General features: G+C 36.7%; 1 protein-coding gene across 1 annotated transcript in view; it reads left to right on the top strand.

Moving 5' to 3' along the window:
* TM9SF3 (transmembrane 9 superfamily member 3) overlaps nt 1-26,029 on the top strand; it is a 61,127-nt gene that overhangs the window by 23,960 nt on the left and 11,138 nt on the right. Inside the window, exons 4-10 of the mRNA NM_001193217.3 lie at nt 1,278-1,438; nt 2,451-2,528; nt 5,584-5,715; nt 7,897-8,063; nt 12,879-12,973; nt 14,501-14,631; nt 23,294-23,433. Of these exons, the coding sequence (NP_001180146.1) occupies nt 1,278-1,438; nt 2,451-2,528; nt 5,584-5,715; nt 7,897-8,063; nt 12,879-12,973; nt 14,501-14,631; nt 23,294-23,433 (904 nt within the window). The remainder of the gene's footprint in view (nt 1-1,277; nt 1,439-2,450; nt 2,529-5,583; nt 5,716-7,896; nt 8,064-12,878; nt 12,974-14,500; nt 14,632-23,293; nt 23,434-26,029) is intronic.

The following is a 26,029-nucleotide window of genomic DNA, read 5'->3' as shown; positions in this document are numbered from 1 at the left end:
AATAAATCTATACCTGGCTTTTCTTGGGATAAAGGTTTTAGATCTTTTAAAAGTGCCTCAGAGAATTTCCTATTTAGTATAATTGTGTCTCCACCCTCAGAGTTTTCAGAGTAGATGAGTAAATAAACTTCCATGAAATTAATTATTCGGAGGATTTTATTATCCCTCTGCAACCTCAAAAAATGCATCTGTATTCCTTGAACTTGTACCAATTAGAACAACTTTGGTTAATAAGCAAATGATTCTTAATAAAAAAATGATCCCCCTCCCCCCAACATGCTTTCTTGAGTTGCATTGACCATAGAGGGAAGACCCAAGGAGTAACTTTTAGAAGCTAAGATTTTCTAATGAATTTATAGGCTTGGGTGGAGGGAACATCGGATAACTAATCGACAGTGTGAGGGCACAAGAGACGGTCCTCAGCTACTACCTGCTTCCTTGTTTGGGTCTTCTCCTTCAGTATCCCAAATTGGGATCAAAATGATCATTTTAACTATTGCCTCAGTACCATTTATCTTCAACATTTCTGTCATTTTGTTGACAAAATCCTGGGGATAATTCTAAGACTTGAGGTGTAAAGACGAGGCATTTTAAGTTAGGCTTCCCTGGTGGTTCAGATGGTAAAGAATCAGCCTGCAGTGTAGGAGATGCGGGTTTGATCCTTGGATCGGGAAGATCCCCTGGAAAGAAAATAGCAGGCTACTCCAGTATTCTTGCCTGGAGAATTCCATGCACAGAGGAGCCTCGTGGGCTCCAGCCCATGGAGTCACAAAGAGCTGGACATGACTGAGCAACTAATACTTATATACATATGTGCAACTATTAGGAATGGATTGATCATAGGTTATTAGAGAAAATACAAGACTGGAACTCTGGAAACCTTGGTTTCAATTTTAGTTTGGCCACTAAACTGAGAACCTTGCCAAATGGTAATATAGTGCTTCCTTGAAATTTTGAGATATCAGGGAATATAAAGTATATGGTCATAATTACTACAGTGGAAGGTGTACTTTGAGGATCAAAGTATGAACTTTGAAGATCAAAGTAATGATAGACTATGCTGAGCTTTTTTACCATGAAGTGAAAATGGTTTGGGTTTGCCAAGTACTTAACAAAGAGAAGTCCAGCCTGCAGCTCTTCTTTGTTCTAACTGTAAGGAATAATGGGAATGTTGCTGTTTTTTTATAAAAATGCTTTTTACTGAGCTTTAGTTTCTAATGTGTTTTAAATATTAAGTGATGTTACATACCTTGCATGAAGTGTTATTTCTTTTGTAGGTATAGTTGGTGAAGCAGATGAAAATGGAGAAGATTATTATCTTTGGACCTATAAAAAACTTGAAATAGGTTTTAATGGAAATCGAATTGTTGATGTTAATCTTACTAGTGAAGGAAAGGTGAAACTGGTTCCCAATACTAAAATCCAGATGTCATATTCAGTAAGTATGAAAATAATTGTATACAGGAAGAAGTGTTTGTAAAGTTTTAACATCAAAAGTTAAGTTTTACAACCTCAGTAAATGAAAATGTAGCTTGAAATGGGGTGCAACAGAAATACTGCTCAGTATTTATATAGTAAAAATCTTATTAGACTATATTTCCCCATTGTCTGTAAGTAAGCCTCCTGAAAACAAGGAGATTTACTTTAGGTCTGTAGTAATAGATACCTGTTATGCAATGGCAGGACTTACCAGTTGCTTCAGCAAAGTTTACCATTATAACTGAGCAGTTAGCTAACCCAGCCATGTATTCTCATGGTTACTTTTTAGCAGTACTCCTTGTCTTTCCTTTTACTGTTGCACATGAAGAGATGATGCTATGTTGAAAATTTCTGGATGAGTAGTTTACCATATTTTGCTTTATCAGCTGGAATAAGATGCTCTTGCAGAGTAAGAGCCCTTTGTAGCTGTCAAGTTAATTCTGTTCTATTAGGATTAAAAGTAGTGGAAAGAAGAGAAATCTGATGTAGGTAGCCTCTCTCTTTGTGAGTTTCCTTTCCTGGTAACCAGAATGAGTCCATTGCTATTAGATAGTTTTGAAAGTTTTTCAAGCTCTGTGCATATGTACCTAGTACAAATAATATTTGCATAGCTGTATTTATAAAGAAACACAATCTTTGTAATAAAACTAATGAAATCTAAAGACAAAGATGTTCAGATTCTTAATTTATTTTGTCTATTTAATTATTACCACATTTATGAGGTCAGAGAATTTACCAGTTAATAATCCTTGAAAACTGAAATGATCACTCTAAGTAAAGTTATAAGTTTTGTTAATACACAGAAAGGGAAGTTAGGTAGTTTTTTAATCATATATTTCAACTTCTCAGATTGGTAGTAACTTTCTACCATTTCTCAAATTTCTTATTCTTAGAGTGTAAATCTTCTAATTTTGCTCAGAGTATTGTTTACTCTGAGCAAATGTCCTTAATATTCAGAATTTTTTTTTCAGGTAAAATGGAAAAAATCAGATGTAAAATTTGAAGATCGATTTGACAAATATCTTGATCCATCCTTTTTTCAACACAGGGTAGGTAAATTGTGTACTTTAAGACATTCAGTATGTGCTTCAATCAGTCACACAGTAAGCAGTTGCCATCTATAGGGCACAGTGTGAGGGGTGTGAATTTCAAAGGTTTAACTATAATGCTGATTTCAGATGTGAGCTCAGAGGGCCCTGAGCACCTGTTAAAGTGGAGCTGCTGTCTTCGGGGCAAAAAACTGTGTTTGGAGAGTTGGAGGGGAAGATCAGAGTACAGTTTGGGACATGGTAGTTTTGAAGTGTCTTCAAGACATCCAGATGGAGATAATGATCAGCTAGTTGGATCTGTCAAATGGAGTTCAGAAGAGAGGCCTGGGCTAGAGATAGAAGTTTTGTGGTGGTTGGCATGTAAGTAGTATTTAAAGCTGTGAGACTGAATGCAGTTACCAAGAAAGAGTGTATAGAAATAGAAGAGCACTAAGGACGGAGCACCGGGAGCAGTAGTGTAAATGTAGAGAGAAAAGCAAAACCCAGCTTAGAGCTCTGAAGAGATTCTTGTATGGTGTGAAAAAAGAATTGTATGGTATCCTGAAAGCCAAGAGAAGAAAGTCTGTCATGGAGGATAGAAAGATTAGTTCTGAATTGTTGCTGATGGGTCAGTAAGGTGAGTACTGACAATAACTGTGGACTCACCTGGAGTCATCGGTGAACTTGACAGAGAACAAGGTTGGTATAGTAGCGGGGCACAGTCTCAACAGAGCTGCTGTAAGAGGGTGAGGGGAGGGTAATTGGAGGCAACAAGTCTGGCTATTAATGGGAGTGAAGAAATGGTACAGTAGTCAGCAGGAAAGATGGGATCAGGAGGGAGTTGGGGTGTTTTTTGTTTTGTTTTGTTTCTTGAAATGTAAGGAAAACACGTTTGTATGTTGATGGGGTTCCGTAAAGAATACAAAACTGACGATGCAGAAGATGGGGAGAATTAATGAACCTTTTTCCTTGAGTAGGCAGGAGTGGATGGGGTCTACTTTGAAGCATTGGGATTGTTTGTTATACAGTGACTTACAAGCACAGACTTAGGAGCTCCAAATGCATGTAAACTCAGTCTCTGTCATTTACTGTAACCTTGGTGAGAGGACTCAGTTCTTTAGCTTTGTTTCAACAGTGAAGCGAGGGTTATACTACCTTTCAGAGTTGTTGTGAAACTCCATTTGACCGTGTTTATAAAACCTCTGGTATAAAACCTTCCACAGCAGGTGCTCAGGAAGAAGCAGCGCTGGTGGTGTATTAATCTCCACAGTTCAGTGTTTGTGGTAAACCTGGAGTGCTGCTTTTAGGATTAGCAACACTAGAGGGCGCTGGAGGCAGCACTTCATAGGGTCAGTCACTGCTGTGTGACATCTCATTGCTTTATTGTTTCAAGGAAGTATTTCCCTTGGTTAATAACTTCAGAATCATACAACATTTTATAATTTGGGGGATAAAGAAATATTATAAACTGTCAGGTTATTAGTAGTACATTATAATAGGTATTAAAGTTTGCATCTTTGATTAGAAAATAGAGAGCTTTGCCAGAAATTTTAACATTTGGGGGCATATCTTTCTTACTACCAAACAGTAACTATATAAAACTTCTTTTCAAAAATTTGATAAATTGACTGAAAAAAGTCAGTCATGAGTTATGAGGTGTGTGTGTGTGTGTATATATATGTATATATAATTTTTTCTCTCTTATCCTTTTCTGGGTCATTAATTTCCAGAGTAGCAACAAAAGCAAATCTTTGTGAAAACCTATTATTATATAGTGCATTTATAAATCTTAAGAGATACTTTTGTGATAAACTTTATATGTGAATAGTTTAGGTTTGATATGCAAGCTTCCTTGGTGGCTCAGAAGGTAAAGAGTCTGTCTGCAGTTCAGGAGACCTGAGTTTGATCCCTGAAGTCAGGAAGATTCCCTGGAGAAGGAAATGGCAACCCATTCCAGAATTCTTGTCTGGAAAATCCCATGGACAGAGGAGCCTAGTGGGCTACCATCCATGGGGTCGCAAAGAGTTGGACACAACTGAGCGACTAACGCTTTCTCTTTGATATGTTAAAAAATAGGGAATGTCACTGTAAGTTTTAGAATAGAGAAGCGATATATGAACATGATGTTTCAGAAACATGTACTGGATTAGCTGTTACAGGATAGACTGAGAGGAAGGGGAAAGACCAAACATGAAGGTCATCACTAGGAGGCCATTAGAGCTATCAGGTGAGAGGTGATGGCTCGGGAATGGAGAGGAAGGGGGAAAAAATGAAATGAGAGAGAAGAGAAATTTTGAAACTATCCATAAGGAAGAATTTTGGGGAATTAAAATATAAAGAAATTGCTGGACAGTGCCACAGACATAGTTGGAAGTCAGATGTGCTGCATCTGAACGTAATTTTTTGACAAATGTATGGGTGAAATCAAAGTCAAGAGCCTTGGGGATGTTGAGAACTATGGAGTACGTCAGAGTTCTCTGTACTGTGGTTAGGAAGGTAGCTCAAGTCCATGGCACCCAACTATGATGGTTTAGTCTTGTCATTTTGGTGAGGTTTTCAGGTTGTTGCTCAGTTAGAGGGAAGGGAACTAATATTTATTGAGTATTCACTGACCTGTGCCAGACAATGGTGACATGTGGCTTACATATATATTAAAATGTACAAATGACTTATGATATAGTATCATTTCCTTCATTTTTGATGAAGGAAAACTGGGGTCAGGGCCTATGTTTGAACTGTGTTTTGATTCCAAAACCCATGTTCTTTCTCTGTAATACTGAATAGCATACTCCGTGTGGCCAAATTGTACTTTATTTGTACAATTTGATTGTGATAATCTATATATATAGTATCATACTTTTAATGCATCTGAAGCTTACTGGAAAGAAAGCCAATCCCTTTGATTACTCTTCTCTAGTGTATTTTAATTATGGATTTTCATGTAAAAGTTTTAGTAGATTTTTGTGTTTGGTTTGTTTTTTTTTCTTTTACGTAAACATTCTATTGTCATCATGAAACCTATGAATTTTGTAACTGGTATTTCTTGTAAGTAATACTTTATTTTCTGTTATTCTAGATTCATTGGTTTTCAATTTTCAACTCCTTCATGATGGTTATCTTCTTGGTAGGCTTAGTTTCCATGATTTTAATGAGAACTTTAAGAAAAGATTATGCCCGGTATAGTAAAGAAGAAGAAATGGATGACATGGTAAGCAAACATTTTATTAATACATTGTATTTACAAAACAATTTAACTCAAGTGTTTTTAAATGTTGGAGGTAGGTTTATAATCCTGAGATCAGCTGATCTTTAGAATTCAGAATTTTCAGGCTTTAGAAAGATATAAACTCCAATTAAATATTTTAATGTTTTTAAGTGCCCTGATTAAATGTCCTATAATCAAATACATTAATGTGTTTTCAGCAAAACATATGACTGTTCATCCTAAGTGGGACAAATAAAATAAACAGTGTAAGTAATCTCTTGTTAGTTCAGTCTTGAGATTTGCCACCAGATATGTCCAGCTTGTGAAACAGACTCACTTTTCAGAGCTTTTGATTTCAGAATTGCAGCTAGGAGGTTGTCGACTTGTATTGGTATCTTTCTAATGCTGCTAAATATTGCATAAAATGAAGAGTGGGTGGAAGGATTAATTTACATTTAGTTCACATGGTTCAGAGGTTTGCTTTTGAAATTATTTTTACAAAATTATAGAACAGTGTTATAAATAAGCAAAAGCGTGTTTTGTTTGTTTGTTTGTTAATTTTTTTGACCACACTGCACGACTTGTGGGATCTTAGTTCCTTGACAAGGGTTTGAACCCATGCTCTTAACAAAGCACAGAGTCCTGACCATCAGGGAATGTTAATGGCTAATCTTTTTTTTTTTCCCTTTTTTAAAAATGAAGTGTGATTTACAATGTTGTATTAGTATCAAATGTACAGCAAAGTGATTCAGTTGTTAATGAATATTCTGTGTAGATATGCTCCATCATTAAATGAGCTTGGAAAACAGTTAAATTAAACTTCAATATGCATATGTGTCTTGTGAAATATCAGAGGATAGATGAACTATTTCAGTTCAGTTCAATTGCTGACAAAACATGGTCCACTGAAGAAGGGAATGGCAAACCACTGCAGTATTCTTGCCTTGAGAACCCCAAGAACAGTATGAAAACATGAAATATTTGCTGCCTCTCAAATATAGCTGACCCAGACCACTCCCCCTCCCCTGCCACCACCAAAAGAAACCCAGAGATTATCTTGAGGGATGATTGATATTTCTTAAGAAACTCTGTTTTAGATATTTTCTTACTCAGGTTGAAAAGGCATAATTGAATGTTTTGTTTAAAAAAGCACTATAGACAGCATATTAAAAAGCAGAGACATTACTCTGCCAACGAAGGTCTGTCTAGTCAAAGCTATGGTTTTTCCAGTAGTCATGTATGGGTATGAGAGTTGGACCATAAAGAAAGCTGAGCGCCAAAGAATTGATGCTTTTAACTGTGGTGTTGGAGAAGACTCTTGAGAGTCCCTTGGACTGCAAGGAGATCCAACCAGTCCATCCTAAAGGAAATGAGTCCTGAATATTCACTGGAAGGACTGATGCTGAAGCTGAAACTTCAGTAATTTGGCCACCTGATGTGAAAAACTGACTCATTGGAAAAGACCCTGATGCTGGGAAAGATTGAAGGCAGAAGGAGAAGGGGACGACAGGATGAGATAGTTGAATGGCATCACTGACTCAATGGAGATGAGTTTGAGCAAACTGTGGGAGTTGGTGATGGACAGGGAAGCCTGGCATGCTGCTATCCATGGGGTTGCAAGGAGTAGGACATGACTGAGCGACTGAACTGACTGATAGACAGTTAAATAATATTTAACTATTCGATATATTCCCCGTGTATTTTCTTAGGCTCCAGGCTATAAGGGGCATTTCTGCATTGCTAGGGCATCTAGTACTGGTTTTAATTTTCTCTTTTGCTCTCCACCTGGGCCCTGGTCATATGTGAGCCATAGTCATGATGTAATGTCAAGAATAGCATCTGTAGGTAATGTTCAAAGAGCCTCTGGGCTTTTCTCCCTATGTTACCATTTCTTTTTGCTCCTAGACCTTTTCTTTTTCCATTCTTTTCGATTTTCTGAGTTTCAGTTTCTCAGGAGCCACCTTTCTGAGTTTCAGTAATATCACACTTTATAACATAATAAGTTATAAAGGCAGAAATTATTTTAAATTTGAAATGTCTTTTCTTGATATTTTGAAACTTTTAACAGCTCTAAGTTTGTAGGAAGGGAACTTACAACTGTAGTTGTAATTTTTTAAGTTGTTGTATGTATTTTAATTTCACTCTGGATTATTTTCTTTTCTCTCAACACGTATATATGTATAGGATAGAGACCTTGGAGATGAGTATGGATGGAAGCAGGTGCATGGAGATGTATTTAGACCATCAAGTCACCCACTGATATTTTCCTCTCTCATTGGTTCTGGATGTCAGATATTTGCTGTATCTCTCATTGTTATTATTGTTGCAATGATAGAAGATTTGTATACAGAGTAAGTTCAAATGTTTATAACTTTATTAATTTTTCATTGTTCTTGAATAGTTTTAATAATTGAACCTTTAAGTCAATCATTAAATATCTGCTGATTCTAGTTATCTTAGAATTTGAAAAGCATAAGTGCCATACTGATTCTAATTATCTTAGAATTTAAAAAGCATAAGTTCCATTATTGTAAACAAATAATGAACAGTATTCTGTAGCTATAATAAGTATACTTTCCTGTTATCTTCTAAAATTACTAACCTTACTGAACACTTTGCTTGGTTATAAAGATTGGTTTTCATTAGAGGTATGAGCAGAATTACAAATCAAGAGTTCTTTGACAAATTGAGTAGACACTTTTATGAAAGCTGAAGTCCAATTAGGTCTTCCTAAGAAGCACACAAGGATTACCCATTTACTGAGTTAGTACTTCATATTTGCCTCCAAAACTTGGAGCTCTACAGAATAGAAGAAAGCATTATAAATAACACTAAAAAGAGTGGTGGAAAAGGCACACGAGGTTAGAAAAATAATTGCATGGTTTTTCCTTTATTCTGTCTTTACATGGTTTCTGGTACACTGTTTCTTTGAAGACAAAACCAGTTGCAAGAAATCTTTAATGTGAGGCCTTTGGATCCTAAGAAAAAGTAGTACATTCATGGAGATCTTAAGTCTTTATTGGGTAGTCCTATAACCTTGTGCTCAGAGAGCCATGACCTCAACAAAGCAAAAACACTCTGAGCCTGGGTGTAGATGCCGCCCTATGAACGACACTTGTCTCCTGTTACATCTCATACCCCTATTTCAGTTCCTGATGGTGCTTGCTTAGAAATGCCTGGCACTTGGTGGACAAGTGACAAATTGTTGCTGAACGCACGGCTCTTGCGTTACATATTAAATGTTTAACTGTAAATTATTTCTTGCACTGGACAGTAAGTTCTTTGAGAGTAGAGAGTCTTATCTTTGCATTCCCTGAGTACCTGAAGAACTTTGCGTATTCAGGTTTCTCAGTCAGTACTTATTGAACTGAAATGAATGATGTATTAATTGACAAAGGTATTTCTCTGTAGTTTGTTATATTTCTTTAATATAACCTTTGTACTTCAGTTACCACATAAACCTTAAAATGGCCAAAAGCTAAACTTCAGTGTTTTGTAGGTAGTTCTAATTTTAGGATATAATATATTTCAAGTAAATTAAATCTCAAATTCAAGAAAAGCTACACTGGTAGGCAGATTCTTTATCACTAGTGCCACCTGTGAAGCCCCTTCCTACATGAAACTACATCATCCTTCACATTAAATACTGGATTAAATTCATCACTATGGAATTGACGCTGACTATATAGTCACAGTGTTAGAATTTAGTAGTGGGCATGTATGGATGTGAGAGTTGGACTGTGAAGAAGGCTGAGCGCCGAAGAATTGATGCTTTTGAACTGTGGTGTTGGAGAAGACTCTTGAGAGCCCCTTGGACTGCAAGGAGATCCAATCAGTCCGTTCTAAAGGAGATCAGCCCTGGGATTTCTTTGGAAGGAATGATGCTGAAGCTGAACTCCAGTACTTTGGCCACCTCATGTGAAGAATTGACTCATTGGAAAAGACTCTGATGCTGGGAGGGATTGGGGGCAGGAGGAGAAGGGGACAACAGAGGATGAGATGGCTGGATGGCATCACTGACTCGATGGACGTGAGTCTGGTTGAACTCCGGGAGTTGGTGATAGACAGGGAGGCCTGGCGTGCTGCAATTCATGGGGTCACAAAGAGTCAGACATGACTGAGCGACTGAACTGAACTGAACTGAACCTCTGCTAGGGGTTTCCCAGATGGTGCTAGTGGTAAAGAACTTGCCTGCCAGTGTAGGTAGACATGAGACACAGGTTTGATCCCTGGGTTGGGAAGATCTCCTGGAGGAGGAAGTGACAACCCACTCCAGTACTCTTGCCTGGAGAATCCCATGGACAGAGGAGCCCGCAGGCTGCAGTCCATAGGGTCGCACAGAGTCAGACATGACTGAAGTGACTTAGCACACACACATGCAGCCTCTCCTAGAATCCAAATTTTTGCTTTGTTCTTTCTCAAATGTTAATGTTTCAGTGTTGGCAGTTCATTTTTTAATGCTGAAGCTGTTCTGCTTATAGACCTTCAGCTTTTGGAAATAAGAAACTGCACCTAATAGATGCTTATTAGCAGGCTAGTAGGGTGCAGTCCATGAGGTTGCTAAGAGTCGGACACGACTGAGCGACTTCACTGTCACTTTTCACTTTCGTGCATTGGAGAAGGAAATGGCAACCCAGTCCAGTGTTCTTGCCTGGAGAATCCCAGGGACGGGGGAGCCTAGTGGGCTGCCGTCTATGGGGTTGCACAGAGTTGGACACGCTGAAGCGACTTAGCAGCAGCAGCATGAATTTTATTATTTAAGCCTGTCATTGTTATCAGTGGTTTTTCTACCATTTGAAGTGAACATACTTAATGACTTACATGTTAAGTACTACACCTATGAATATTATTATGAGATCAAAGTGACTAACCTTACTGAGGTTCCATGTTAGTAGCTTTATGCTCATTAGCTCATTTAATCCTCACATCAGCCCTGTGAAGGGACTATTATCTTCAGCCCACAGATGAGAAAGGTGAAGCTCAGGGAGGTTGAGTAATTTGAGTAAGATAACACAGCTATTAGTAAGGTGTGTTAGTAAGATGAGATCTGAACCTCGACACTCTTCCCTGATAGCTTAGATGGTAAAAAGTCTGCCTGCAGTGTGGGAGACTGAGGTTCAATGCCTTGGTCAGGAAGATCCCCTGAAGAAGGAAATGGCAACCCACTCCAGTATTCCTGTCTGGAAAATCCTATAGACAGAGGAGCCTGACGGACTACAGTCCATGGGCTTGCTAACAGTCAGACACGACTGAGCAACTGACGCTCACCGCTTTCACTCTGACTCCAGAACTTGACTCTTAACTTTCAGTGCCCTAGATATGAAGATAGAGATAATAAAAATGCATAGTGATGAGAAAATGAAAAAACTTGCATGTAAAAATTTGTAAGACTCACTCCAGGAGTAGATATCTGAAGGATTCTAGAGGTTAAAAAGCAGATAAATGTATAACCTGAGAAAATTACTTTGTTCAATGATGATCATGGCAATCAGGGAAGAAGAAAATACTTAGATAGATAGAAGATCAGCATCAATGTGGATGTGCCAATTAGTGTGATATTAACCGTGGAGAAAGCATGGTGTTTAAGAAGGTATGAGTAAGTCTGGTAAAATGCTCTGCAGTGGTGGGATGGCAAGTGTAGGTAAAGCAGCTACTTAGATATCACCCTCTCTCCCCCCACCCCCAGTCTTAGAGAGATAAGCAAGGATGGTTCTCTACTTCAGTAGATTTCTTCATTGTAGATGGAAGTGGTCTATTTTGGGTGGAAAATGCCCATAAGATGTTTTTGAAGAAAGAGATGCAAGGGTATATCTGATTTTTAAAACTGTAACTTATTCTCACAGTTCCACTTAGTGGAAATCTCTCTGGGGGCTGCAAATTTAACTCTCTAGTCATTTTGGACTCTTAGTCGCATGACAGCAGCCTGAACTCTGTCATCGTCTGTGTCAGTATCCACACACCCGGTAATAAGCAAAATGATCAATTTTTTAATGATAGCCTGGAAAAAAAAGTACTTGCAGTGTTTAATTATATTCTTGAAAAAACAAATTTGGCTTTTCAAACTGATTAACTTTGAGGGACTCACAATCTTTTAAACATGGGAAACAAACATATTGCTGCCACGTTTCTCTTTAGCTGTATATTTATGTAATTGAATATTATATAGTGTTTTAACGTACACATTACTTTAAGAAATTGAGCTTAAGTGTTTGAGCAGAAGAGTGGTACATGTTTCAAGACTGTGTGATGCCTTTGTAAGTCTACGTAGACGGACAATGGAATGTAATAATTATTATCCAGAAGATGGTTAATTTTTGAAAGTTGTATATCCTTCCAGAGCACACATTAGTGTGATATTCTTGTAAGTTGTGTTTAAAAGATTATTCTTTAACTCAAATTAACAAGGCTATATGTTCTGTCTACAGATTTTTACCTTCCTAGTTGTGGTGAGTTTCAGAAATGGTCTTTATTTTTAGTTAAGTACATGTCTGTATTATGGCAGATGATGCTGTCATTTTATTGTTTTAATATTTCTCTTTGCTATTAGGCATTTAACATATTTTTGTCCAGTTTTGTTCAATAGGAGAGTTGATCTGTATTGCCTAGATAGCATTACTGGAAGAAGAGGTTAGAAATTATTGATCAAAACAATTTTAACAGTGTAAGGGAAACTACATAGAAGTCTCAGTACTATACCATTTAAAGTAATAGTAGTCATATAGGTTACAGTACTTCCATTTTATTTCTGTCAGCAGGCAAGACTCTTAAGCAGTTAAACTATAAAGAGAAATATTCTAATTAATTTTCTTAACAGATGAATATTCTTTGCCATGTGATGTGATTGGTTCACAAGGTTGTGAAACAGTTTTAGTGCCAGCTTCTAGTATGTTTGCCAAAGAAATGTGAAATGTTTGTTAGGAATATTATGAAATTTAACTTCAAATTTAAAAAAAGTAGGATCAGTCTGTTACCATTTACATGCAATTTTAGCTAGAAATTCATTCACTGGGCAACCTTTTGAGGTCCGCTGAAATCCAGGAATACATTTTTTCTGTTACTGCTAAATTTGTCTTTGGTATTAAACTGATGCTAATGTGATAGACTGTATGATATTTTCTTTAAATCATTGGTTTTAGTTTATCATATATGTTGTTTTGCCTTTTTAGGAGGGGGTCAATGCTCAGTACAGCCATATTTGTCTATGCTGCTACATCTCCAGTGAATGGTTATTTTGGAGGAAGTCTGTATGCTAGACAAGGAGGTAATTTCTGAGTTACTGTTTGTGTTTTTAATTACAGATGCTAATATTTCACTGTGAGGTATATGAAGTTTACAATGGGCAGGATAGCCGTTATAAAGCCATTTGTTATCCAGTTTCACATAATCTCCACCAAACCTGTTACATGTTCTCATCTACTTTTTATGGAATCCTTACATTTTATTTCCTAAAATTATGAATAATTAGTAGATTATCTCCATTGTCCACTGTGAAGTTAGGCCTAAGGAAGCTGTGGGAGAGAATGTATTTAAGTTATTATTTTGCTTTGAGGTGTCTAGTTCCCTAGCAGTGCTCCACAGGAGGCTTCCTCATGGACTCTATAGCTTTACAGCTGACCATAAAGGCATGTTTCATGGTTTATGGATATATGTCTGGGCAGTGGAAGGCTAATAGGAAGGAAAGCTATTTATTTCTGTTGACCCTTAAATACTTATCAAAGGATCCTGTAGAAAGATTTTCTGTCACAATCTTTTGCTAAGGGAGCTTCATCTGAAATACCCCCTTGCTTCTTTACTGTTGTGACCTGAAAGTGATGGGTGTTCATGTATGATGTGAGGTTTCTGCCTCGTGGTGTTTCTTTCTGTGATGGCATTTAAGGTCTTTAAGTTCCTTTGTTTTTCCTATAATTGGTTGGGGTCAGAAAAGTGATAAAAGTAGTAGATTTGCATATTTCAGTTTATGAATGAAAGTTTGTTGAAAGATGTTAAAATTATATTCCTCAGAATAGAGACTTCCTAATGTGATTTTCCCAGCCCTTCCTAAGCAGTGTCAGCATTAGAGGATCCTGCCCTTCTTTTAGTAGGCTAGACATATAGGCTAGAGGAGCTCAGAGCATAGGATCATTTAAAATTCCCCCAGGATATCCTGATTTACCATGGCTTTAAAAAAAATTGGTCCTGTCGACTTAATGTGCTCTGTACTGTAAACAGATAATTCTTTGGATTGCCTGAAGGAGTATCATTGCAGATTCCTGACTGTTTTAGTTAGCTGTTCAGTTTCTCTGTTCTCCCTCTGGATATGGGAAATGAGTCTTAGCACACAGGTCTATCATCCTGAGGAAGTAAGGATGCCTGAGGTAATGCCTGCTTTGAGTTTGATCTGAAAACTAGTTAGGCTAAGAGCTGTACAGTTTATGGTCTCTAGAATAGTCTCCACAGCAGGAACAGGTTACTCAAAACAGGAAATTGAACATAAACGCGCTTTTAGTCTGATTGCAAGTGAAGAACACCCAACCAAACTTAACTTTACTACACTTGTTCTTGAAAGTTGGCAGAGTTCAGACTTAAGCGTAGGAGTATCAGATCTTACCGAGAGTAACCGAAAAGTTCTTTTCTGATTGACAGTGTCTTAAGGAGATCTGATCATGTCCATGTCCTACATTGAAAGTGTAGGAAAAGAGAGTGCTAGAAAAGAGTTGGAACTCAATAAGAGAAATAGCCACCTTTCAAACACTGATGTATGTCTGTCTACCTAGCTTCTCTGATTGTTACAGTTTCCCCTTTCTTTCAGGAAGGAGATGGATAAAGCAGATGTTCATTGGTGCATTCCTTATCCCCGCTATGGTGTGTGGCACTGCCTTCTTCATCAATTTCATAGCCATTTATTACCATGCTTCAAGAGCCATTCCTTTTGGAACAATGGTGAGTTGCTCGAATCTTACTTTTAAACTGAGAGTATATTGGTGATGGACAGGGAGGCCTGGCATGCAGTCCCTGGGGTCGCAAAGAGTCGGACACAGCTGAACTGACTGACTGACTGATAAGCATTGTAATATGAGGTCTACTGTCTCTCCAGGGTACCTCTAGACTAGGAGGTACCTTAAGTATAATAGCTGCCTTTTACTATTTGCGGCCAGTCCCCACTCAGTCCTGGAAAGTTAGGTAAAGAAAATTTTTTCTTGATTTTGTCAACCAATGAAGTGGAAGGTCAACTTAAAGTAAGACAAAAGAGAACACTGTTTATTAGAAATGAGGGAAACTGGTGAGTATGTTGCAGAGGAAGGATGATGACACACGAGAAACCTGGGTGTGTTAAGGTGATCGTTGAGTGCAGTGAAGTGAAGACTGCCTCTAACTTTTTTTTTTTTTTGGTAACTACTATTTTTAGAACTTCACAAAAGCATTTATATTAATATTGATAACTTACATGCTATAAATATTAAAATCTATTTTATATCTTACATGTTATCACAGAGTTTGAAATGTTGTAAAATTTTTAAATATATTAAAACTAATGCACAGGAATAATGGTGCTTTATAGAGGTAACTCACAGTCTCTTGATTCTTCCAGTTGTTATCATTTTACTAGAAACAGAATTTTAGGCCTAGAGTAGACTTTAGTCTTGGTGTACACTTGTGCAGACATGCACACACACATACACACACACATGTAAGTTGCAAGATGGTTACTGTTTTTCAGAGAGGTCATATAAGGTTTAACGTCATATAGATTTAATGGCAGAACTGCAACTGGAACCCATATCTCTGTCTGAATTTTAACCTTGTTTTGGGTTTCTTTCTATCATATGGGAGTTATTGAATGGTCTGAGAAAAGTCCAAATGATTGGTTGTTTTACAGTCAAAGTTTTTCAGAGATACCTTGCATATATGTTTTTATTAAATCTTTAATAATTTTTATTTAGGAATATTTTGCAGATTGCTTCAAAATTGGAAGCTTTTTTTGGTTTATATTTTGTTTTTGCAAGCCATGGATACTGATAATGGTTAGGAAAGGGTAAAAGAATTAGTAACATTGAGAACTGGAAAATAATTTGCTTTATAGTAGTTCTAGGCCATCAGAAATTATATAGAGTCAAGTTACTTAGAGGTGATCTGCCAAATGAATTACTATCATAGTGCTTTAAAAACTAAAATTCAGATTCCATTATAATTTTTACCGTAAAGTTTTTAATTTGTTATGGTGAAAATGTTATTTCAAAGTTGCTTTGTTTCACAAAAATTATAAATTTTGCCACTCTGTAGATGGGGTTTTAAATGTTAATGTTCAATGTAATTTACCTTTAGATACTTTAATAATTACTGATTACTCAAATATAGTATCAGACTCTATGCTGAGCAAGAGATGATCTATAAAATTGATCTTTATTGTATAAAAGACTGACTGTTGGTGCTTAGCATCCTCCTACAATGTCCTGGTCTTAATGTCCTGGTCTTTGTAATGAAGGAATACTCCTTTGAGGTTGTAATCAGGTGTTTGGTCTAAAATTTTTTATTCCTTTTAAGAGTATCAGAATTTGTTTAGAACATGAAATGTAAGAATTGAGATATTTGACCTAGTTGTCCCTTAAGTGTTAACTACTTAAATTTGTATTTTAAGTTATTTGACTTGTTGACAATATGAAGGAAATGGTTATATTATTCTCATAAACTCCATGGTCCCCAACCTTGGATACACATAGAATCACTTGGAAGTTTAAAAATTTCAATGCCCAGGGCTTCATCCTGTGCCAGTTTATCTGTCCTACTTTAAACTCAATCTCTAGTGTTTACCTGATTCTAGTTCTCAGCATCTGAGGGTGGATCTGTTAGCTGTAAAGTTCCCAAGCCCCAAATGTCTGATAAACTGGATCCCCGACTTTATTACCCTCGTTTAAAATCAGAGTCTTCAAATACTCCTGTATACTCTTCCCCAGGCTTATTCTGTCCCCTTCCTTTGATCTCGTGGCTGTTGAGCCCTTTCTCTGGGTAATCTTCACTCCAGTTCTGTTTTCTCAGAGAGTCCACAATTGAGGGCTTAATTCATTCTTAGTAAGAATGACTTCAGCTTCTGTGTTGCCCTGTAGAGGCACCAGAACAATGGGGATTTGTCCAGTTGGAGTCTGGATTTTTGTCAGAATACTTCTGTTGTCCCCAGGACTAGCCCAAGATAACATTGAAAGTGGGAGAAGTTTGTCTCTGGACCCCAGATTCTCTGGTCGTATGTACCTGTATGTAAAAGCCATTAAATCCATGCCAGATTAAACTTGTTGAGTACTTGTCAATCTTAGCAGCTTATTAAAGGTAAAAGAAACATAAATAGAGGGTGGTAGCGGTAATCTAAGCTAATGTCTAGCGTCTTGTCTTAAGGCATGATTCCTAGAGAATATTACAAAACTCTATAAGAGAGCATTTAAATGAAATTTGGGGTCGAAGATGGTTCAGAGATGAACATACCTGTTCCTGAAGTTGGCTTATTCTGGCCAAGGTACTACAGAGAGTTGGAGAGGGTGTACTTCAAATTAAATTGAATCTGGTAAAGTAAAACCTTTTTCCTTTGGAATTTGTTAAAAAATGATTTAAGTGCCATACCCAGAGTTTTTGGTTCTGTGAGGGTTTCTTGGGAATGAGGAAAGGTTTGCCAGGGTATTCTGAAAAAATGTTTTAGGCATCAGGTCTTTTCTGGGTTGTAAATCTTAGATTCTTAATGGTGTTGGAGGTTTTCAAAGGACAGAGAACCAAATTGCAGTTTTAAACTCATGGAGACAAAGTAGCATAGAAACTGATAACCTTTCAATCTAAATATCATTCACTTCAGAATGCACTGATAGATTCGTGACTTATCATACTTCATGATTTTGTCTCTCAGTAGGTAGAATAGTTGATGGAGAAGTAACAGGTCATGAGCCATGTTTATCATTTTAAGGTTTGTTTTATCTTGGGAGAGGAAATACCAGAAATGTGCCCTAGGTTTTAGGAAAAAGATTTCACAAATATTTAGGGAAATGCTCTCTCATGATCCAAATATTTTACCATAACTGGGAAAATGTCATGAGAATTCAAGGGTCTCAGAAATGAAATTCATGATGTATAATCAGAAATTAACACAGTGAGGAAAGAATGGAGACGAAGATGAATGGATGGGTGCTATTTTGTGATCTCTCAAAGGTTATGAGAAGAGTACAATCAATTGACCGTATATCTGTGTGGATCTATTTCTGGACTTTCTTTTCTACTTTGCTGTTGCATTGATTGATTTGGGTTTGTTTGTTTGCTTTTCCAGTATCACACTGTGTTGATTATTGTAGCTTTACAATAAGTCTTGAAATCAATTCTTTTTCAAAGTTGTTTTGGAGTTTTTAGGTTCTTTGCATTTCCCTGTAAAGTTTAGAATTGGTTTGTCAAATTCTACAGAAAAACCTGATTAGAATTCCATTAAATCTGTGGATAAACTTGGAAAGAATTCACATCTCAACGACATTGAGTCTTGACTAATGAACATGGTATATCTCTTGACTTATTTAGACATCTTTTTCTTTGTGATGTTTTGTAGATTTTAATGTTCTGGTTTTGTACAGCTTTTATTGAAATTACTCCTAAGTATTTCATATTTTTTATTTTATTCGTAAATGGTATTTCTTAAATTAAAAATTTTGGTTGCTTGTTGCTAGTGTATAGAAAAACAGTTGATTTATGCATATTGGCTTTGCATCCTGCAACTTGGTTAAACTCACTTATTAGTTCTCATTTCTTTTTTGTAGATTCCCAGAGATTTTTTGCATATATTGTTGTGTTGTCTAAGAATAAACAGTTTTACTTCTGCCTTTCTAATCTGTATACCTTTTATTGCCTCACTGCACTGGTTAGAACCTCTAGTTCTTTTCTTTTTCTTGCCTTATTGCACTGGCTAGAACCTCCAGCACAGTGTTGAACAGAAGAGGTGAGAGCAGACTCTTTATCTTGTTCCCAGTCTTCGGGGCAAGGTATTCAGCCTTATGCCATCAAGAAATGTTAGCTCTAGTTTTTTCATACATGTCCTTCATCACATTGATGAAGTTTCCCTCTATTCCTGATTTTCTGAGTTTGTTTTATTGTGAAGGGAGGTTGTCTCTTGCAACAGTTTTTTTCTGCACCTTTTGAGATGATCTATGATTTTTCTTTTTTTAGTCTGATAATATGGTGGATTGCATTGATTGATTTTTGAATCTTAAACCAATCTGGAATTCCATTGATAAACCTCAATTTGTTATGATGTGTTATCCATTTTATATATAGCTTGATTTAATTTGCTAAAATTTGTTCTTTTTGTTGTTTTGCATCTATGTGTATGAGAAATATTGATCTGCAGTTTTCTTATGTCTTTTTTTAATGGTTTGGTATCAGGATATTACTAGCTTTATATTGGATTGGCCAAAAAATTCATTCAGATTTTTCCATACCAGCTTACAGAAAAGCTCAAACTTTTTGGCCAGCCTGGTAGAATAAGTTCTTAACTTCAAATCTAGTGTTTTCTTCTATCATAGTATTGAAGTTGTCAGGAATCAGAATGAGAAGTGTTGAAAATATCTATAAGATAGGCTTCTTATAAGTATTTGTGTTTGAGTTGGCAGTGTCCTGTTTATTAGGTTGATTATTGTCAGCATGCTTAAATTGAAGCTAATTTTTATATACGTATAAAGGTATAAAATGTATAAGTAGAAAAGGAGTGATAAAAATTGTCTGCTCTGAGCACATGTCAAGGAAATACCTAAACATAATGACTGAGAAGATGATGTATTTTCTGAGAATCACCTTGTGCTAAGTTGATTCAGTTGTGTCCAACTCTGCAACCCCATGAACTGTAGCCCACTAGGCTCCTCTGTCCATGGGATGTTCCAGGCAATACTGGAGTGGGTTGCTGTGCCCTCCCCCAAGGGATCTTCCCAACCCAGGGATTGAACCTCAGTCTCTTATGTCTCCTGCATTGGCAGGAGGGTTTTTTAATCACTGGCACAACCCGGGAAGCCTGAGAATCACCCCACCTGTAAGCAATTACTGTCTTTCATCCTCAGACAGTGAAATCTATATCCTTTAGCATTCCAAAATAGCACATTTTAGCCTGCCTTTTCCCTTTCCATTTCACTCACACCACAGATTTCCTTAAAAGGCCAGTTTGGAGACAAAGATAAAATAATATTCACAATCTTGACTTGTGACTGAGATTGAGAATACTTGAGCAGTTGGTACATCTTCGGGATATTAAGGAGTATGCAGTTTTTGTTTCTAACTTGTTCTTCTTGTCGCTAGGGGACGCCCTCAACCTGGAGTGAGTCCTTCCTTTCCTACTCCCTGTTTTCACTTTACATTGATCCATGAACAAAGGCAAGAAGCTCCAAGGGAAGGCCCTATATTAGTTTGAGTTCCAGGGTTTTCACCAGTATTTTAGGCTAATAATTTTTTAACTCTTAGTTGCTAAATTTCAAGTTAAATGAAAGCTTAATGCAGAAGCCCAAGAAAGAAAGCAGATAATAAGCATGATTCTATTAATATAAATAAATTTTGCTAATTCAGTACTTAACGTTTTAAGTTTAATGAAGCCAAGAAAATTGTGATGAATGCAGACCTAATATCAAGGGGTAAGATAACATTCTTCTTTAGTAACCAGTTTATTTGGTTGAGTATCAGTACTGAGAAAAATTCTGACTTCACAGATGATTTAGTTCCCTGTGACTCTTTTTTTTTTAACAGCTCGCCTTGTAGTCTCAGAGTATTTCTTCAAGTAAACTCATCCAGAACTAGGACATAAAGGAGCAGGAAATTGGTTTTACAGTTTAGTCACTAATAGTTTCCAACATACTGCTCGCATTTTTACCATGTATTAAAGTCAGGAAAAGGGGGAGGGGGAATTAAACAAATATAAACAGTTGATAATGTCTTGAGACTGTTTATAGGTTCCTTTATTGACTGTTGTTAATGCTTTGACTGAGCACACAGGCAAGGTATGCCTTCACTTCACCTGCCACCTAATTGCGTATGACATGCATGTACTGTAGTGCATTTGCTTATAAAGCTTTTAATGAGCAAATATGTGCAGGCCAGAATTGGCTGGGAGTTGGGTATGGGAAGGAAGAACAAAAGACCAGTGTAGGCCTTCCTAATCAGTGATACATTTACTAGGAGTCCAAAGATGTATATATACAGAGATAGCAGAAGAAACTTTATTCTGAAGTTTGCGTGAAATGAGTTAACCTGATTGTGGTATCCAGGTATTAATATTTGGTATAAAATGAATTTGAGTCTGTTTATTTAGTTGTTCGGAGAAGGCAGTGGCACCCCACTCCAGTACTCTTGCCTGGAAAACCCCTTGGGGGGAGGAGCCTGGTAGGCTGCAGCCCATGGGGTTGCTAGAGTCAGACACGACTGAGCGACTTCACTTTGACTTTTCACTTTCACTCATTGGAGAAGGAAATGGCAACCCACTCCAGTGTTCTTGCCTGGAGAATCCCAGGGACGGGGGAGCCTGGTAGGCTGCCGTCTGTGGGGTTGCACAGAGTCGGACACGACTGAAGCGACTTAGCAGCAGCAGTAGCAGCATTTTGTTGTTGTTGTTCTTTATTTTTATTTTATTTTTATAATTTATTTTTAATTGATGGATAATCGCTTTACAACACTGTGTTGGTTTCTGCCATGCATCAATTATTACTCAGCCATAGGTGTACATCTGTCTCCTCCCTCCTGACCTTCCTCTTGCCTTATTTTTTTTTACAGTTAAAAATAATTTTTTTAAAAAGCTATTTTCAAAAGGATATTCAAATCAAGTGCTTGTGGAATTCCTAACTAAAACTTTTTCAGCAGGACTTGAGGGTTGTTCTGCGGAACAGATGGAAACTACTTTGCTAGACCATGTCATCCCACATATGAATGTTTTCTCAACAACTTCTCTTCAGGCCTTGTTTGAAATTAGAGTTCTGGTAAATTAGGGAAAATATGTAGGTCTCTATTACAGTGTTTTAGTATTTATGAATTTTATATATTTAATGGTAGCAAAATAATAATTTAAAAAACAACAAAAATTGAGACAGAATTCAACCCCTAAATATGGGATATGTATAATTCACAATATATCCTAGTATTTAAAATATCTTTAAAACATCTGCCTTTTTTTATGTTTCACCTTTTCTTATTATTCATATAAGCAAAAATTCATATTATTAACAGGTCTGTACGGAGATACCACTGATTTGAGTTTCTAAGTCTGAGCTTTAAAATGGAATGTCAGAACTCTTAACTCTCCTGCTTTTATACAAGTTTTGCTGGGCTTCCCTGGTGGCTCAGATGGTAGAGTCCGCCTGCAATGCAGGAGACCTGGGTTTGATCCCTGGGTTGGGAAGATTCTCTGGAGGAGGACATGGCAACCCGCTCCAGTGTTCTTGCCTGGAGAATCCCCATGGACAGAGGGGTTTGGTGGGCTACAATCCCTGGGGTCACAAAGAATTGGACACGACTTGAGCGACTAAGCACTACCTGAAAGGAAAATGTTGATACTCTTTGGTTTGTTTGAATACATGCAAGCACACATCAGGGTATAATGAAGATGTGGAGTTTTCAGTAATGTTGCTTCCAGGTAGATTCTTTCCTTCTCATGTCATCACTGTGCATTTTCTACCCCACACCTCTTCATTTCTCTCAGTTAATTTCTTCACAATTTCTATTCAGCTTTTTTCTCACTTTTACTTTTTATTTATTAGAACCCCAAAATATATATTTGAGAGATACTAGAGGTGATTCAGTTCTGTTTCAGTTCCAGAAGTTCAGAGTGAACTAATCCTAATTTACATGCTGGCTGGAAGGAACTTGAGTGTGTCTTCGTAAGAATACAAGTTTATATAAAAAAGAAGAAAAAAATCACAAAAATAAATGCTTCCTTAACTTTGGTTCTAGAATCTCTGTATGGTCTCCCCTGTAATGTTAGACTTTGGATTACTAATAGGCAGAGAAATACTCATTTTAGTAATATACTATATGCATAAATAGTGATGTTCTCTTATTTGTAAGATCCTAAGGCACTGTAGAATAGAAACGAGCAGACAGAATGAGACAGGAGGTCTGAATTGAAATCTTAGTTTGGCTGCCTACTAAACTGTGTGATCAAGGGAAGTCATGTAGCCTCTCTGTCTCATTTTCTTCACCTGGGAAGTAGGAAAATAACACTTGTAAAGGTCCTTGAGCTTATTAGGAGCTCAGTGAAGTGCAGGCAAGTAAATAAGTTGGTTATAATGATAAAAGATAAAGGATATGATAAAATCATGACAGCTGAAACTGAGAGAAAAAAGGACTGTGGCAGGGGCAGTGTGAAAGAACAGGAAATAACAGGAACCACAGTTGATAGGAAATATGGTTTAACTTGTATTTAGTTTAATTCTAATATTTTAAAGCACATTCTTTTCCTATTGCTATTAGTATGTATTCTGCACAATTTTAACCCATTTTGAATTTAAACATTTTCTTTTATAATCAAATTGCGTTTAAATTTTTCTATCCTTTTTATTTGTTTTTGTTAATATTAGTGTTCTCTGAGTAATCACACACATCTTAATTTAATTTACAGGTGGCTGTTTGTTGCATCTGTTTTTTTGTCATCCTTCCTCTAAATCTTGTTGGTACAATACTTGGCCGAAATCTATCAGGTCAGCCCAACTTCCCTTGTCGTGTCAATGCTGTGCCTCGTCCCATACCGGAGAAAAAATGGTAAAGAGAATGTTAAATTTTTTTGATTGCTTCTCACAATATATAAATTCTTAAGGCTATTGCATATACATAACTTTTAGAATTGGCATGTATTTATAAGTTTAAACTTAACATTTGTCTTTTTCTTTCTCCTTCAACTTATATTGTTAGGAGTGGTAATAAATGATATCTTCATTTTACTTTTTGAATATTAGTGCCATTCACAGAGAAATCAAATGCTTTGGTCAGTACACTATTTCATAGAGGGGGATAGAACCTAATGCAGCAGCTGTTGTATTACTGCAGCCTATAAACCAAATCTGTTTTTATAAATAAAATTTTGTTGGAATATAGCCACGCCTGTTTGTTCCCATATTGTCTGTGATTGCTTTTCCACTATAGCATCAGAGTTAAACAGTTATGACAGACACCAACCATTATCACCTGTAGAACAAGAAATATTATCTGAGCCTTTAAAGAAAAAGTTTGCCAACTCCTGGCTTACAGTTTCAGTGTCCTTTCCACATTTTTTATTCAAAACAAAATTGACACACATTTAGCCATATATATTTTGAATCAGGTGAGAGATGAACTGGGGCTTCCCAGGTGGCACTAGTGTTAAAGAATCTGCCTGCCAATGCCAGAGATGCGAGAGGCCAGTTCAATCCTTGGGTCAGAAAGATCCCCTGGAGTAGGAAATGGCACCCCACTTCAGTATTCTTGCCTGGAAAATTCTGTGGGCAGAGGAGCCTGGCAGCCTCCAATCCATAGGGCCACAAAGAGCTGAATGTGACTGAGCACATAATTTACTGACCTACATTCTTTATCTTCACTTCTGGGATAGTATAGTAATCTCTTAGATACAGTTTGTCATTTTATGCACAGAATGTGTTTTTGAGGATCTCCTATAATTCAAGGTTTAATCCTGACAAAAGGTGACAGGTATTTCTGTTTAACAGCTAAAGCTATTCTTCTACTGCAGTAGTTTATAGTTTATAGTTCATTTAGTCAGCTTTGAAATAGTGATTCTTGATGGATTTTTAACTTGAGATGGTTTATATTTTTTCAACCTTGGACATAAAATGAGATATCACTAATATATTTATATTTCTAATTTTTGTAATTCAAATTTGAATAAAATGTGAACTCACTGTGTATATGTTTTGCCCTTTTAAATTAGTATATTGAATGGTTTAGTGCTGATTTATGCCATTCTGCATTCTTTATTTTACTAATTCTTCTGGACATAAATAGAACAATCTTACTGCATATTTTTTTATTTCCCATCTCGTTTAAACAGCTGTATGGTAGACTCTACATATTCATAATAGGGGATATATATTGAAATGCTTCTGTTCATAGATATTTTGCTATATTATAAATATTACTTATTTTCAAGTACTTATACAGTCTTTTGAAGACCTGGAGGTATGTAGACATTTGTAGAAGTGGAAACTGGATAAAATAGCCCCATAGTTTAAAGGAGAATGATCTGTTCTAGTCTTAGGAATTATACATGTTCTTTTTTTCCCCTTTTTTTTTAGATTAGTGCTTATGAGAACGTCTGTAGTCTGTGTTTTAAAGTCAGTTTTATCTTCTTCAAATTCAAGATTAGCCTGTTAAAGCCCATTGATATCCTGATCTTCCTTCACTCATTACTGAGGAGGATAAGATTAAAGGAAAAGCCTAGTCAGAAATCACAAAAGTTCCTCTGGGTCACTAGGCTGGTGAAAGAGAGGAAGGAGTAACCTGTACCCTTGCTAACCATGGGTCACATTTAGGTGTAGGAAAAGCTCACGTGTCTCTTCATTTTCTACATGTCATTATATGGGAACCGAAATCCATATCCTAGATCTGACAGGCAAGTTGTTTTTAACCTCTGTGGATCTTGACTTTTTATAAAAGAAGGAAAGGAGACAGGATAAATGATCTTTAATTTTTTTTTTTCAACTCTCAAACTCATTTTCTTCTTAATTTTGTAGTTTGTTCATGTCAGAAATGGTAGTTTGCTGTCTTTTATGTGCTGTGGACTGTGCCAGGCACTGGGAATACCTAGATGAATAGCTTCTGCCTGCCAGAGTTTATAATCTAGTGAGTAATTATATAAGTAATTAGTATAGTATAGTGTGGTAAGTGCAGCCTTGGAGTTACGTTCAGGAGGCAGTGGAAGAACGCACCTCTGCCTGGGAGACTTGGGAAGGGCTTTATAGGGAGAACACTTGAGCCAGTACTTGCAGGAAAAGAAATATGAGACAAGGGAAGGCATTCAGGGTTGGAGAATTACTGACTGCAATCAGTAAATATTTGTTGAGTGAATGAATGAGGTTTGAATTTTATTTTTGAGTCATTCTGTGATTCCTTTTACAACTTAGAACTCATAATACTTGAATAGTATAATTCAAGCGAAAAGGAAATACTGAACCAAGGAAAGCGTGAGCAAAGATACTGGCAAGGCCGCAATTTGGGAAACATTATTTCAGATGGGGGAGGCAGTTTCAAAACTTAGATTGGCTTTCTGTAAGTAAAGGACTACAATTTTTAGAAGTTACTGGGAAGTATAGATCAGGAGGAGAAAGAGCTTTTCTTGAGTTCTGCCAGTAGCAAGAATTTTTGTTCC

This window comes from Bos taurus, chromosome 26, assembly GCF_002263795.3.
Source record: "Bos taurus isolate L1 Dominette 01449 registration number 42190680 breed Hereford chromosome 26, ARS-UCD2.0, whole genome shotgun sequence".
Classification (NCBI taxonomy): domain Eukaryota; kingdom Metazoa; phylum Chordata; class Mammalia; order Artiodactyla; family Bovidae; genus Bos; species Bos taurus.
Note: the sequence above shows the minus strand (reverse complement) of the source record. Positions and strands in the feature narration are given on the sequence as shown.